The sequence below is a fragment of the Microcaecilia unicolor genome, chromosome 4 (assembly GCF_901765095.1).
Source record: "Microcaecilia unicolor chromosome 4, aMicUni1.1, whole genome shotgun sequence".
Classification (NCBI taxonomy): Eukaryota; Metazoa; Chordata; class Amphibia; order Gymnophiona; family Siphonopidae; genus Microcaecilia; species Microcaecilia unicolor.
The window spans coordinates 235,927,362-235,944,597 of NC_044034.1; the positions used below are offsets into that span (position 1 = coordinate 235,927,362).

Consider the following 17,236-nt stretch of genomic DNA (forward strand, 5'->3'; position numbering starts at 1 on the left):
TGGAAGAGATTAGCCGTCTGGTGTTAGAGCAAGACTCTAGATCCTATTTCCTGCCCTATACAGACCTTGCTTGAATACCTTCAGCATCTCTCCAAGTCTGGTTTCAAGACCAACTCTGTAAGAGTTCACCTTAGTGCAATTAGTGCTTATCAACATGTAGAGGATAAGCCCATCTCTGGACAGTCTCTAATAGTTCGCTTCATGAGAGGTTTGCTGTTGACAAAAGCCCCCTGTCAAACCTCCACCCATGTCATGGGACCTCAACGTCGTTCTCACCTAGCTGATGTAGCTCCTTTTGAGTCACTTGATTCCTGTCATCTGAAGTACTTGACCTGGAAAGTCATATTTTTGGTGGCTGTTACTTCCCTGACCTCATGCCCATCCTGATGAAAGCTCACTGCACATCTTGGACTGCAAGCAAGCATTGACCTTTTAATTAAAGCAGACTAGGCCCTACAAACGGTCCACAAAACATTTTGTTTCTTTTGATCCCATTGGGATGGGGGGTCGCCATTGGGAAACACACAGTTTCCAGATTGCATTTCTTTCACTTATGCCCAGGCTGGGCTGACCCTTGAGGGACATATCAAGGCTCACAATGTCAGAGCCATGGCTGCATTGGTTGCCCACTTGAGGTCAGCCTTCATTGAAGAAATTTTCAAGGCTGCGACATAGTCTTCAGTTCACAAATTCATATCTCATTACTGCCTTGAGCAGGATACCCGATGCAACAGTCAGTTTGGACAGACAGTTCTGCAGAATTTGTTTGGAATCTAGAGTCCAACTCCATCCTCCTAGGCCCATTTTATTCTGTTCCATTCCAGGCTGCACGCTCACTCAGATTGTATATAGTTTCAGGTTACTTTTTTGCCCTCATGTTGCAAGGTCCAATTGACCACTGATAGTTGTTTGTGGTGAGCCTGGTAGCTAGGGATTCCCATCTGTAAGAATTATAGGCCTGCTTGTCCTCGGAGAAAGGGAAGATACTTAACTGTAGCAGGTATTCTCCGCAGTCAGTGGGCCTTATATTCTCACATACCCTCCCACCTCCCCTTGGAGTGGTCTCCTTTTTTATGCTTTATATTGTACTGCTGGTTCCCGTTCTTGTGGTGGACGGGAGGGCACTCACACTTGTGCGGTGGAGTGCGTCTTGCGCTCAAAGTCCTATTTTTAAGCTTGTTAGAAGCTCTGGACAGGCAACGTAAACCCCGTGTTACCCTTGTGTGAGAATATAAGGCCTGCTGTCTTCAGAGAATACCTGCTAAAGGTAAGTATCTTCACTATACACGAAGATCTACTGAGACTAGAGGCAGAGAAATGGGAAGCAGCTGAAAAATACAGCGGTGCTGTGACAGTGTGTAAGATCATCAGTGCCATTGAAACAAACTGAAAGAACTCAAATACCATGTGTACATAAGGGCATTTAATTGCTGCGATATCGTGGATGTCACCAAGGGAGTTTTAAAAAAGTGCATATGTGCATGGAAAAACAGTGTGCATAAGGAACATTAAAAGTCTGATGGGAAAAATAGACAAAAAGAGACGCTAAACAGTTTGCATAAAAAAGCTTTAAAATACAACAATGTCATGAAAGATAAAATTAAAAAAGTCTAATACATATGCAACCCAGTCCAGTGGATTTAATTTATAATACCAGTGGTCTGGGGCTGGTGCTGGATTGAGGCTGTGACAGGGGCAGGTCCGGGCTAGAATGTTGCCATGAGTGCCGCGGTGACAGGATGCCCTGCTGCACGTGGGGAGAGAGAGAGAGTGTGTGCGCTGGTGCACGTTCACGGGTCTTCTGCATGTGTGGCGGCTGTAGGGGGGCAGGCAGAGAGAGCAGGCAGTGCTGAATCTGCTTGTAGTGTTTCTGCGCATGTGCTATTTTGCATGGTGACACCTAAGTTCAGGCCTACTCTGGAGCTGACCCGATTTGAAGTGCTGGGCCAGTTCTGATGGGAATCTGTGGTGTCGGTTTGTGCTGAGGAGAGTCAGGGAGTGTTAAGAAGAGTCTTTTGTGGATTTTGGAGCTAGATGCACTATACACCAGGATTAGACGGGTGCAGGCATCAGATTGGAGGTGCCATGGAAATGGCATCGGGAGCCAGTTTGAGAGGGCTCCTGTGGCTGCTGGCTCAAGCACTGGATATAAGGAGAGTGCTGCAGTGAAAAACTTATTTCTAAGGTAAAGAAACTGTTGCTTTATTATTTCCATTGGATAGAAAGTTTCTGAAATGGTTGTATTAGGATGGTGAAAGGGTTTAAAATGCAGCATGTGCCCAGAACTTTGACAGAGCTGCAATCAGGTTTCTGTCAGATTTCTTGTCAAAGTAATGTGTATGATTGAGTGCTGTGTGAGAGAATTGAATTTTAACTTAATTTTAAAGGAATTCTGATATTATCATTCAAGAGTGCCTGAAGTAGTTAAGTTGTGAAGCCTGCAGCGACATTTGGCTTCAGGGACAGGAGTGATTGATTTAGTGTCTGGTAAATAATTTTCTGAAAGCAAACTCTCTTTATATTTGGGCCCAATTTGAGGAAAGAGCCATCTGAGAGGTAGCCTAGAGTCCCAGGTGGCAGAGATAAATTTCCCTGAGAGATTTAGGGACATTTTAACAAGAACTGCATTCAAATTGTTTCTAGAAGAAAAAGAGACCAGCACTGGCTGTTTTAGTTTGAGTATTTAAAGCATCTTGTCATTGAAGGAAAGACTGTGTTTTAAAGTACAGAAAATGAACACTGTCATTGATTATGAAAAGCAGCAGCAGTAGTGCTGTATAATACTGTTCTGGATACATGTGCATTTAAATTTAAATGTTAGCATCTTTAGTAATAGAGAATTGGAATGTAGAAATGTGTTACTTTTATACTACATAATAGACAGCCCTGGCTGGGAAAGTAGAGAGTTGGCAGGTGCTATAGATTTTTTTAAAAACTGTTCTGACTTTAGCATCAAGAGTTGTTTACACTATCATTGAGAACTCAGTAAAAGTTGGCAGTGTATGATATTTGAGATTTTGCTTCTAATATGCTCCTGTTTAAAATAAATTGATGAATAAGGTGGCAGATAGCATAAATGTGAAAATTATCACTTTTTCTCTTTCACATGAAAAGGTATATAACAAAAGCCTGCTCTGAGCTGGTAGTCTGTAACTGGTGCCTTGTGAGTACATGACTGTTATAAGAGGATATATTTGTGGGGAGGGTCAGAAGAGACTCTTGAATTAACTGTTTGTTTTCTTAGCATAGGGACATAATAAAAATTTCTTATGATAGTTCTAGTATAGCTTTAAGGTATTGCCTTGTTGATTTGTTAAAGTCAGGCAGTAGGGGTTCCTGAACGGAGAAACCTGGGAACAACATCTAAGAGCTCCAACTAAAGAAAGAAGAAAAAATGAAGAATAACAAGATGGACCCAAAAAGAAGAAAGTGAGGTGACAGATGTACATTTAAATGTATGGACTAACAATTCAAACACAAAATAATACTTACCTTGATAAGCTAAGTTCCCGATGTAAATAATTCTGAAAGACAAAAAGGTGACACAAATAATCATTTCTAGTTTAGACAGTATGTTGACAACATTAAAAATTTTGATTAAAAAGTTGTTAGTGTAAAAATATTACTTATCTGATCAATTTTTTTTTGTTTGCACTTGCTTTCTCTTGTTTGCCATACAGTTTTGCAAACTGGATCCAGTCAGGGTACTATAAGAAAAATATAAAAACATTTGCTTATAACTCGGTGTTTAAAGTTTTTTTTTTAAGAAAAGTAAAATTTACCCCATTCCTTCCCTGAACTTTCCTCATTCCTCAACCCATTCTCCTTCCTTAATTTCCCTATAATTTATGTAAGACTGCCCTCCAGAAGAAAGCCACACCTGAGGTAAAGGTCATTGACTACAAAGAATAAAGTAAAGGTAAGGTGTGGTTGGCTCCTGGGGGGGCGAGGCTTACATATTTATGCATGTATTGTAAAGAATATATGTATCTCAAAACTGAGCTCTGAAGTCGAAACCAGATGGAGCCCAAAAAAAAAACAACCAGAAACATAAATTAGATGAGTACAAAGGAAAAGTTGTACATGTATCTGCAAGAAATGTGAAATATACATATGGGTAGCACAGTTTGATAATTATATGACATGACAAATAGACCACAGGGTGCAAATGGATACGGGAAGGTGTTTCCAAAGAAGTTTGCTTATTCTGTGTAAATAAAAAAGAAAGAAAGAATGAATGTGGGTGATATAGTTTTGATTGACCTTTTGCATAGCATGACGGGGGGACCAATTGGTACAGGTAGATGCAGAAGGGGTATGCCCAAATAAGTCTTTGCTCTTCACGAAGAAACAAATTATCCATATCACCTCTTCTCCATGTAGAATGAAAAATCTTAAAGACAAAAAATTTAAGGTCATCCATGGAATGACCTGCCTGGTTCCAGTGACTAACTAATGGTGCTCACTCTATGGTCGCTTGATGATTTGTGTTTTGATAATTCTTTTCATTATACCTACATATAGCAGAGAGCAGGGACATTAGATGATGTACAAAGTTTGGGAAGTATTACAATCAGAAGAGTGACTCAATGTGAAGGTCTTATTGGTCTAAGGATAGACAAAGGTTATCTATTGCTAATGCATGTTTGCATATGCTACAGGCACCACACTTATTGTGTCCAAAGTCTTGGTTCTTTACAGATGTAGAAGACAATGCAGGCAACACAGAGGGCACCATCTTCTCTTTCAAGTTTCTCTCCCTTGAGTAAACTACCACTAGATTTTATTTTTGAAGCACTCATACCCTTCAAGGATGTGCCCATGTCTAAGAATTGATTATTGAATGTGATGTTTATGTTTATTAAAATTTGTTATACCACCCTTTCTGGACAAACAGGTCAGGGCAGTTTACAAAAAAACAAAAAAAAAGCTCCATTAAAAACAAAGATAGAAAAGAATTCCATTGTGATAGGAAAGAACAACCCTGGAACCAATAGCATACATAAATAACAATTAAATAAACATGGTTAAAAACCCCTAGTCAGGAAAAATCAGCACTGAGATAATACAAATGCAACAGAACAGAAAAATAATGGGATTTATGTAAAGATCTATTTCTTAAAAGAAGGTTCAGAATGAATAGAGGGTGCTATGTCATTCCAGGGCTTTGGATCAAGAAAATAAAATGCAGTGTGTTTTGTGGATTCAAGATGAGCTAGTTTGGGTGCTGGAAGAACTAGGCGGTAAAAGTCCAAAGAACGTAAAGATCTTGAAGGAGTGTAAAGGATAATCACAGAAGAAAGAAAAGAAGGAAGACCACTGTGATGAGTTTTGTGAACCAGAGAAGACAGATAAGGAAAGGGCAATCATTGAAGCCAAAAAAACAAAAGACTGACATGATCAAAGCATTTGGCTCTACAAAGAAAACGGGCAACGGAGTTATGAATTGTTCTAAGTCTTTTTAATTGAGAAATAGGAAGACCAGCAAGAATAGAGTTACAATAGTCAAGTTTAGAAATAATAAATGCATGCACCAGAGTGTGTAAAGAGGCAAAATCGAAGTAAGAACAAATAGAATGAATCCTACAAAGAGAACAAAAACCTGACTAGATATGAGAAGCTTAAGGTGCATACTATATCTGGAACAGATTTCTCCCTGTTGGTGGTAAGTAAATCACCCCAATCCACTAACCTTGCTCTTCTGTATTCCATGAATACATGTCTAGTTGGTTATCCTCTGCTGTGGAATCGATGGGGCATGGCAGCAGCCTGTCTTTCAAAATCCTCAAAATTAGCACAAATTCTTCTCAGTCTGAGGAACTGGAAGAGGGGTGAGTTTTTCTTGAGATTATGATAATGATAACTGGTAAAATGTAGAAACACATTTCGATCTGTGGGATTCCTGTATCTTGAAGTGGTCAGCTGATTAGTGTCTTTCTTGATGGTGAGATCGAGGAAACTAATTTCTTGCAAATTGTATTGGATCTTAAATTTCAAATTTATATCTCTGGTGTTCATCCAGGCGAAAAAAGCATTTAATACAGTCACTTCACCTTTTCATAGTATAAATATATCATCTATATATCTTAAATATAGTTGGATGTTTTCTTTAAAAGGGTGATCATCTAGGAAGGTCATTCAAAATTAGCTACATACAGATTGGCAAGATAAGGAGCCATTGAGGCCCCCATCACAGTTCCTTTGATCTGCCGGTAAAAATGATTTTGAAAGCAAAAGTCATTGTTGGTCAAGGCGATGCTGACGAGTGTGACAATAGAATGATTAGGGATACGCCTATGGTGAGTGCAGCCCTTCCCTTAAGTTTTTCTCTACGATAAGCAGTGCCTCCAGCTGTAGGATGTTAGTGTAGAGTGTGTCAATGTCTAGAGTGACTAGTATAGTACCAGTCAAGTCTCCGTCAAACTGTTGCAATAGATTAACCATATGCATAGTGTCCTTGATATATGAGGGAATCAATGGTACATAAGTGCACAGGAAAAAAGTCATTAAAAATCCTTGCCTGAGATTACGGGTCTGCCTGATGGATTGGTGACAGATTTGTGAATTTTGGGCAAAATATACAATGTGGGGACAGCCAGGTTTTGTACCTGTGAAAACAGACTTTCCTTTGAAGTCAGGAAGCCTGCTTTGTGTGCGATATTCATGAGTTCTGCAATTTCTTTTTGTATGGCTGGAGTTGGATCTGTTTATATTGGAGCATAGTACTGTCTGTCTTCTAGTTGTCTCTGCACCATTTTAATGTAATCATCACGACTGAGGATGATGATGCCGCCTCCCTTGTCCGCTGGCTTGATCACAATCCTGTAGTTGTTGGCAAGAGCTTTTACGACTGTCTGTTTAGTTCTTGTAAGATTGTAGAAACATGGATTTTTCTTTCAGTCGATATCTTTCAAGTCTCTATTGCCACATAATTTCATTGGAATGGCCAGAGAAGTTTAAGTTACCATCCAAAAGTGCCCCTATGTGTGCTTCATTTGCCTGAACTGTGCTGTGATCCTCAGATCAGTTTTCTGGACTACAATTGAATTTGTTATATATTCTTGCTTCCTACCGCGGCACTAGGCATGGGAGGCTGCTCTGCCAAGCTCCGTGACATCAGACGCTCTCCCTATATCATCGGAGCGGTTAGCGGCATGCCACCGCTTGGCATGCAGCCTAAGGCGCAAGCCAAAGGCACACACCTCTGCGTGGCACCTTGGTGAGGTGCCAAGATTGAGACCTTGGGCAGGTTGAATAGCAATTGATGGTTTTGAGGAGTATAGTAGCTGATAATTGCGAAATTGTTTGAATCATTACTGGTGATATTTTATCAATTTTATCATGTGGGTTAATATTGAGATTGTTTTATGTGTGTATGTTCAGTAGTTTGAATAACTATTTATGAAGAGTGAGTGAAACTTAGCCAGGATTGGTTCTAGATGATTTGATAGTAGTTATTCTACGAATTTGCTCTTGGGGATCCCAGTAAGTTAGATTGAGTTGAGGTCTCTCTCTCTCTTTAGGTTTTAGTATTTTTAATAATTTTTAATTCTTTTAATGCAAATTAGAATAAAAATGGCATGGTTTTGTTTTTTTAATTCTAGGTATCCTGACGGTCACAGGATCTAGTATAGCTGAAATAGAGTCAGTATCTACTTGTATTCCAGTTATACAGTGGGGGAAATAAGTATTTGATCCCTTGCTGATTTTGTAAGTTTGCCCACTGACAAAGACATGAGCAGCCCATAATTGAAGGGTAGGTTATTGGTAACAGTGAGAGATAGCACATCACAAATTAAATCCGGAAAATCACATTGTGGAAAGTATATGAATTTATTTGCATTCTGCAGAGGGAAATAAGTATTTGATCCCCCACCAACCAGTAAGAGATCTGGCCCCTACAGACCAGGTAGATGCTCCAAATCAACTCGTTACCTGCATGACAGACAGCTGTCGGCAATGGTCACCTGTATGAAAGACACCTGTCCACAGACTCAGTGAATCAGTCAGACTCTAACCTCTACAAAATGGCCAAGAGCAAGGAGCTGTCTAAGGATGTCAGGGACAAGATCATACACCTGCACAAGGCTGGAATGGGCTACAAAACCATCAGTAAGACGCTGGGCGAGAAGGAGACAACTGTTGGTGCCATAGTAAGAAAATGGAAGAAGTACAAAATGACTGTCAATCGACAAAGATCTGGGGCTCCACGCAAAATCTCACCTCGTGGGGTATCCTTGATCATGAGGAAGGTTAGAAATCAGCCTACAACTACAAGGGGGGAACTTGTCAATGATCTCAAGGCAGCTGGGACCACTGTCACCACGAAAACCATTGGTAACACATTACGACATAACGGATTGCAATCCTGCAGTGCCCGCAAGGTCCCCCTGCTCCGGAAGGCACATGTGACGGCCCGTCTGAAGTTTGCCAGTGAACACCTGGATGATGCCGAGAGTGATTGGGAGAAGGTGCTGTGGTCAGATGAGACAAAAATTGAGCTCTTTGGCATGAACTCAACTCGCCGTGTTTGGAGGAAGAGAAATGCTGCCTATGACCCAAAGAACACCGTCCCCACTGTCAAGCATGGAGGTGGAAATGTTATGTTTTGGGGGTGTTTCTCTGCTAAGGGCACAGGACTACTTCACCGCATCAATGGGAGAATGGATGGGGCCATGTACCGTACAATTCTGAGTGACAACCTCCTTCCCTCCGCCAGGGCCTTAAAAATGGGTCGTGGCTGGGTCTTCCAGCACGACAATGACCCAAAACATACAGCCAAGGCAACAAAGGAGTGGCTCAGGAAGAAGCACATTAGGGTCATGGAGTGGCCTAGCCAGTCACCAGACCTTAATCCCATTGAAAACTTATGGAGGGAGCTGAAGCTGCGAGTTGCCAAGCGACAGCCCAGAACTCTTAATGATTTAGAGATGATCTGCAAAGAGGAGTGGACCAAAATTCCTCCTGACATGTGTGCAAACCTCATCATCAACTACAGAAGACGTCTGACCGCTGTGCTTGCCAACAAGGGTTTTGCCACCAAGTATTAGGTCTTGTTTGCCAGAGGGATTAAATACTTATTTCCCTCTGCAGAATGCAAATAAATTCATATACTTTCCACAATGTGATTTTCCGGATTTAATTTGTGATGTGCTATCTCTCACTGTTACCAATAACCTACCCTTCAATTATGGGCTGCTCATGCCTTTGTCAGTGGGCAAACTTACAAAATCAGCAAGGGATCAAATACTTATTTCCCCCACTGTATCTACTGGAAGACTGTCAGGTGGCCTGGATATTTAGTTGATTGTTCCATGACAATGAGGCAATGTATTGCTGTGATTCACAGCCATGGGGTGTCCTCAAGGAAAAAGTTGGCTAAGCGAAGGGAACAAGTTTTAAGACCAATCTCTATTGGTAGTTCAGCTGTTATTCTTGAACCAAACTTACCAATTCCTTGATAGATTGGTTTGTAATAAAGCTGATCTGGTAAGAGATTTAATTGGTGGGTCTGATCTGGGTTTGACTTTTATAGTTGAAACTTGGCTTTCAGATTATTCTACCCCAATTGTAAATTTATGGCCACCCGGTTATTCAGTAGCCTATTCTCATTGTGAAACCAAAAAGGGTGGTGATATTGCAGTGGTTTATAAGAATGTTTTGCCTTTGACTATTATTTCATCTTATAGGTCCCTAAGCTTAGAAATGGTGTTATGCCAATTAGCTGCTTCTAATTCTGTGAATATAATTGGGTTACTCGTTGTTTATAGACTGCCAGGAACTTGGTCTTTAATATCCTCTGTGCTTTATATTCAGATTGTAGAAGCTAGTGCAAGATTTTCTGGGTAATACTGGGTAATTGAGGATAGCAAGGACAATAATACATGTGAGTTTTTGGAATTTTTACAGACTTTACAGTTTTCTAAGTTGCTAATGGTTCCAACTCATGAGAAAGGTCACACTTTGGATTTTCTTTCTGGAAATGATTAATTTCTGATAACTTTTTGTAACTGGGAATCTGTGATTTGGTCTGATCATTTGTGTTGTAATTTTATACTGAATATTACTACTTCTGACAAGTATAACTGTTTTAAAAATAATAGGTTCGAAAGGGGAAAGGTTGATAGTGCAAACTATTGGCCAGGGTTATTCCTCAGTTGGAAACACCAGAAGTACACTCAAATCAAAGAATATTAGATGAAATGGCTCCTGAATGTGCAATCAAAGCTACAAGAAGGCTGAAACCTCCTTGGTTCTCTAATGAGCTTTTAGAGTTCAAGAAAAGTGCTGAAGGTTAGAGCATAGTTGGAGAAAATCTAAAACTGAAGTAGAGAGGAATTGTTGGAAGATTACTCGGGTTGACTATAAAAAAGGTTTAAATTTAGCTAAAAGAACATACTATTCTAAGCAGGTAGGGATTGAAAGACCTAATTTAGGAAGTTATTTGGCTTGCTACAAGAAAATTTATTGGTGTCAAATGCTTCCATTTCAGCACAGCCTTCTGCAGAGGCCCTGGCTAGTTATTTTGCCTCTAAAGTATATAATATTTATCAGTCATTCCAGACCTCACTGGAACCTAATTATCATGTTAAGCTAAATATTGATAAAGTGGCTCTTGCAGATATGCCGTTAGATAGATAGTGATCTACCTTTGAGCCTGTATCTTCATCTTTCATATGTCCTTTAGTAAATAAGCTGTCTAGATTGGGTTTTCCATTAGACCTTATTCCTTCTAATCTATTAAGAGATCCTCCTATTGAGTTATTAACATGGCTTGTTCTGCTTGTTAATACTGCATTAAGACTGAACTGGTTCCCTCAAGATTCTGGGAATATTGTTCTTACTCCCATAGCTAAACAGCTTGGTGGGAACTTAACTTCAGTCTAACTTTAGACCTATAGCAAATATTCTATTTCTCGCAAAGTTGTTTGAGTTTGTAGTGGGTTCTCAATTATCAAATTAAACTGATAAATATAACCTTTTGCTTAGTTCTCAGCACGTTTTTTTACCATTTAATAGAAACACTGTTATTGTCTTTAACATCTGAAGTTAGACGTATTCCCCTGTATTCTGTAAAGTGCGCCTAGGGGTCCTTTTACTAAGCTGCAGCCATAAAGTGGCCCGTGGTAGTGTGGGCAAATGTTTTTGGTGCATGCTGGGCCAGTTTTTACCACATCTAGGAACAAGGGCTTTTTTTCCAATGGGCCGAGGAAAGGGTCTGTGGTAAAATTGAAACTAGCGCGTGCCTATTTACAGCCTGAGCCCTTAATGCCACCTATTGATCTAACGGTAGGCACTCACATGCTAAATGCATGGTGACTGGTCACTGCGTGCCAACTGCCAATTAATGCTGGAAATGCCACGCACGGTAGGAAATTAAAAAATAATTTGTCCTGGTGGTATGGGCACAAACCAAATCCAAAATTATGGCCAGGGGGGCGCGCTAGCCTGGTGGTAGTCTCGTTTTGGCACGTGCGAAGAGTCTATTGCACCTTTGTAAAAGTGCCCCTCAGTTTGTGGTGGATCCTTCACTTTTAATATCAATATAAATATATGTTTTATTATCGTTTTAATTGCTTTTGATGCTCTGTATCATATATTTTTATCTGTTTAGAAACATCATTATTTTCTGTGCAAACATATTATATTGATTTTTTAACTGTCATTCCTATGACTGTCATCCCAAATAGAGAATTAAGGAAGCTGTATTGGGGAGAGAGCGCAACATAGAAGGAGGGTGGAAGTAAGGGCCAAGGAGGGTGTGGGACAGAAGGTGAAGTAAGGGTGAGGTGGAGAGAGATGACTAGAGATAGAAGGAAGTGGAAGGGGACCTTGGTTTGGGTGAGGAAAGATCCAGGGAAGAAAGGAATCCAGAATGATTATATAGGAGAAAGAGGTAGAGGAAGTAATAGGAAGGAGAGACAGAAGAAAGAAGAAAAAAGCAGAAGGGGACAGAAAAAAGGAAAAGAATATGCTAAAGTATTTGTTGCTGAGGAAAAGGAAGAAAAGTTGAAAATAATTGAAATAGAAAAGAAAACATTTTTTAAATATTCTTAGGGATCTTTATGTTAATTGTGATGATTTGTATAACCAGCATTCTGGTCCTTCTGCCTCTTCCTTAGCAAACTACTTGACAGATGAGCTGGCAGCTCCTGCAGATAGAATTTAGTCTACTTTTTCCAATATTGGACCAGATAAGATTAATTCTTTATTGGTTAGACTTTCAAAATCATCTTGGTTGCTTGATGGCTGTCTGGCGTACCTTATAATTTGGATTACTATATTCTTAAATAGACTTTTTGAATTAGATCAATGTCTAGCGAATATGGGAGAGATAATTCTTATCCTCATCTTGAAAAATACTGCTTTAGGTCCGAGTCAGCCATCAAACCGTCAAGCCACTTTTATCTAAAATGTCGGAAGCTGTAGTTGCAGAGCAGGTATGTCAATTTTTAGGGAACTAAACAATTTGGTTTCAGGGCCTTTCATAGTATAGAGTCAGCCTTGTTAGCACTGGTCTCAGATGCTAAAGCTTTGCTGACGAAAGGAATTGTGTCTTTCTACTGCAATTTGATCTGACAGCTGCTTTGACATGGTAGATCATACAATTCTTCTCCTCAAATCGAGCTCGCTAGGAATTACTGGCAAGGTCTTGTCATGGTTCTCAGACTTTTTACTGAACAGACTTTATACTCTTAAAATGAGGGAGGTTTTAACTGAGAGCTGGATTTCTCCCTTTGGGGCTCCCCAGGGTTCACCCCTTTCCCCTCAGGGCCACCAAGAGACGCAGCTGGGCCTGGGGCAGGACTGGATTGCCGCGAGCACTCCCCCCCCCCGCCCGGGCCGCCACCGTGCACCCTCCGCCCCTGCACCTTTCTGTCTCTGAATCACTGCTGTGCTACTCCCTCACTCAGTCCTCTCCTGCTCTAGTGTTCCTGTGCGCTGGGACTCAGGACCTGAATGATTGCATTAACATGATATCGTGTTAATATAATCATCCGGGTCCTGGGCGGCACACAGGAGCAGGAGAGGATAGACCCGGAAGCAACAGGAAGAAGATTGCCGGTACCGGGCCCAGGAAAGTTTGCCCCCCTGCCCCCCCCCCCCCCCCCCAGCGGCCCTCTCTCTCTTATCTTATTTAGTATATAGCCTGCCATGAGTGGGAAAGCGCGGGGTACAAATGTAACAAAAATATTATATATATATATATATATATAAAATCTTGCTTTGAGTGAGGTTTTTCTGCCTTGAAAGTACAGTTTTATTCCTATTCAGATAATATGTTTATTTTAGTCCCAAAATCTGACGAACATCTTACTATTGTGTCGAAGATTGCCTCCTGCATCTCACTCATTGAACATCACCAAATAATTCATGGTTTTAAATGAAATAAGAACAAGACAAAATTATTATGGATAAATACTGTAACTAAGTCAATTCCTGAAACACTTAAAATCTCCAAAGAACTGTTGAGGTACTTGGTTTTATCCTAGACTCTACTCTTTCTTTTGAACCACAAGTTAGTCTTATTGTTAAGTCAGTGTTCTTTAAATTTGGATTGTTTGCATAATGTTTGTCTTATTTTGACAGAAAACATTTTGCTGTATTACTTGAGGCTCTTGCTCTATCTCACTTAGATTACTATAACAGTCTGTATTCGTCTATCACTGTTAAATTGCAAACTAAATTGCAGATCCTACAGAACACTGTAGCTTCCAGACTTATATTCCATTTAAAGAAGCACAGTAGTATCACTTCAACCCTGATTTCTCTACACTGGTTACCTGTACAAGCCCACATCTCATTTAAACTAGCCTGTTTGGTATTTAAAATGTTTAATGAAATCGGTCCAGAATATCTGTTAAACTTGGTGATCTTTCCTTTTAAGAGATCCTCAAGAACAAGAGATCCTTTTTTCTTATTCTTTCCTTCATTTGTTGCTATTAAGTATAAGAAAATTCTAGAAAAATCTTTTGTTACCAAGCTGTTCAATTTTGGCTCTCATTACCTGAGGACCTGCAGTCTGTTACCTCTTACACAGTTTTTTGTAAGAATTTTAAAGCATACTTGTTTAGGAAATATTACACCTGAATTCTGTAGAATTTATTGTGTTTCTTCTTCTTCTGGTTTAATATGTGATTAGTCTGTAACCCGTTTTGAACCACCATCTGGTTTGGGATTTAGCAGGATATAAGCGCTGTGTCATATCATATCATATCATATCATATATATAAGTATGTCTTTTTATACATGTTCATTTGATGTGTAATACTTTTATAGATATATATGTACATGTTTTTATAGATTCCTGATGCAGACGGAAACGCTGAAACACCACGCTGTGCCGAGTCTTAGAGCTGTTTTTTATTACAATAAACCAGATTGGATTGGACTGGACTTGACTCCTTTTGTTTGTTCTTTGAGTTGGAAGTGCCATCAGACACCTTACTCCCTTGTTTTCTCTTGTGACTTTCTGTAGTGGTGTCTTTGTTCCTCCACTTTGGTGCTGTTCTCCCGGCATGCTTTTTGGATCTATAATTATCAATCACATTATAATCGGATGTTTTATTTTTTTATAAACAGCCAAACCAAAGCGATCTTCAGAGACACCAGCATAATGCCTTTCTGCAAGGATTTATTAACTATCTCTGGTTCTTTCAATGCTTTAATGATAGATGGGTGTACCAAATCCAGGTGTACTCTCAGGAACCTTGTTGAGGGTCTAAGGTGGACAAAGCCTTCTGAGACCCTAGGCTCGCAAACCTGAAATAAATGGGATCTACAAAAAATGTAATTAATCAAATCAAGCAAGATTTATTCAGTGATTTCAAAGGTTACAGAAATGAAGAAGGAATTAATAAAGGCTCAAGAAGCAAATATGTGAAGGTTCTTGAGGGAGCACTGCATTTACTACTCACTAATCAAGGAATCCAGACACGCAATGCTTGAATTCTAGCACTATGCACTTATTTATATACTAAAATTGTTACTTGATTTCCTCATACGTGTTTCCCATACGTGCTTCCTTTGCTAGCCGTCTCCTCAAAACCTGTTCAAGCTGGCTCTGTAAAAATGCCTTTTCAGCAGCACTTGCTTTTTCAGCTCAAAGATTGTGACTCTTGTGTCACAGGAAACATAAACCACAGCCTAGTCCTGCACCTGGGCTTGTGTCTCGCCTTCATTTCTTTAGCTTGCTCTACAGCCTCCGCCAGGCTTCAAGCGCCAATTGTGTTCCTAGGATCCTCTTTCTCTCCCAGGAGCCTCCCTATTGCTGGGCTTTGGACACCTAATTGTTCTTTCTCCCAGGAGCCTCTCTGCTGCTGGTCTTTGGGCACCGATTGTGCCCATAGAGGTCTTCCGCTTCTTCCTGATGAGCCGTCTGCTATCTTCAGGAGGAGTCTCCAAAGGCCCCTTCCCTGCCAGGTTCACAGCTCAGCTTTTTTGTGAGTCTAGCGCTCTATGATTCCAGCCCTTTAGAGCCTGTGAGCTGCAGTTCCAGGTTTTCTCCAATAGAAGGGAACCACCCCTCTCAGCCAGAGGGTCAAGAGACCAGAGATCCTGTATAGAATCTCAATATTATTGAATGACTGAGGGGTCTAAAACCCAGAGAGGTCATATTCTGGTGAGGAGTTTTCCCTGAACACCTAACCAGCTTCAGTTACCTTTACTTAATGTGTGTGCATTATTAACCACAACTTTATCAACTTTAATGGATAATCCCCCCAAATGTGTAAATGTGGAATCATTTGTCTGCCTTTTCTCCCAGTGAGTGATTTACATATTGTGCTGTTCATATAAATTGCACACACAACTTAATTAACAAGCCAATCAGTGCCAATAATTGATATTTAACAACCAATTAGCAACACTGGCTTTAGTTAGAATTTACATGCACAACTTTCTAAGCATATTCTATAACACAGTGCGCGTAAATTCTAATGCGCATAGTCAAAAAGGGAGCATGGCTATGGCGTGGAATGGGTGGGTTGTGGGCATTTCAAAAAATTATGCGCACTATTATAAAATACACCCGATCTGTGCCTAACTTAGGCACAGGTTTTTAATCCTGGTTTTAGGAGGCCTAAATGGGTGTACCTAAATTTTAGGTGCAAGATCGGCAAGTGAGCGTATTCTATATACTACACCTAACTTTAGGCGTAGTTTATAGACTCACGCTAACCACGTGGTTTTGTGGCACCGATTTTTAAGGCACCATTTATAGAATTTTCACCTGAATGTATAAATTGTTTTTTTTTCCCAGAGCGCTGCTATGAGCAGCACAGAATATGTCAGAAAGCTCTCTTTCTCAAACAATTCACCTCAGCCAGAGAGAATAAATCTGCCTTTCAAAATCACTTTGGCCAGAGATTTCTTCCTCTCCTGTGTCTCAAAACCCCCTCTCTTTAGGGGATTTCAGTTAGAAATATTAAGAAAAAATTTTGATCTTTCTTGAAGATCTTCCTTATTTTGTTTTGGAAATACCTGGAGCATAATTTGAATCAAATGTCGCAGTGCATAAAGGAGACGTGATTTAAAGTGAATGAGTTTACCTCTTTGGGGGTAATTCTATAACTGTGAACCTATATATAGGTGCCTAAATTATGCCTATATCTTGTACCCATGTATGCAGTTAGGCATGAGCATTTATGCCGGCCCTAGAGCTGGTATAAGTGCTTGTGCCTAACTTCTGGAGTATTCTATAAGTTTTGTGGCTAAGTGGGAGTTCCGCCCATGTTCTGGCCAGACTCTGATGATGTGTACACACACCTTTAAAATGTGCGCGACATAAGATATGTGTATTTAAAGACTAGCACTTAGGCAGATTTTCAGCATTTACATGAGTATGTTCACACAAACAAGTGTATATGCTAGCATTCTAATCATTTACGCAAGTAATTGGTGCATACATGTTAGAACCTACTTTATGGAATTACACAATGACTTGGAATTCACTGAAGAAAACATGTGACAGATGTGATTTATAAATGAGGCCCTAAGATCTTGGATCTGTGCTATTTTGTAACCGAGCAGTTCTCAGACGTTAACTGATGAAACTCACGATGCAGTATTTTACTTTACAATAGGGCAAATCCTCGGAACTTCAACTTTGACAATGTGGGAAATGCTATGTTGGCGCTCTTTGAAGTCCTTTCCTTAAAAGGTTGGGTGGAAGTCAGAGATGTTATCATTCATCGTGTGGGACCGGTAAGCATGCACATGAAACCTTTTATTCACC

At 40.1% G+C, this 17,236-nt stretch overlaps 1 protein-coding gene across 1 annotated transcript in view; it reads left to right on the top strand.

Moving 5' to 3' along the window:
* Positions 1–17,236, top strand: part of NALCN (sodium leak channel, non-selective) — a 690,956-nt gene that overhangs the window by 507,869 nt on the left and 165,851 nt on the right. The window contains 1 exon segment of the mRNA XM_030201343.1: positions 17,085–17,205. Coding sequence (XP_030057203.1) covers positions 17,085–17,205 — 121 coding nt within the window.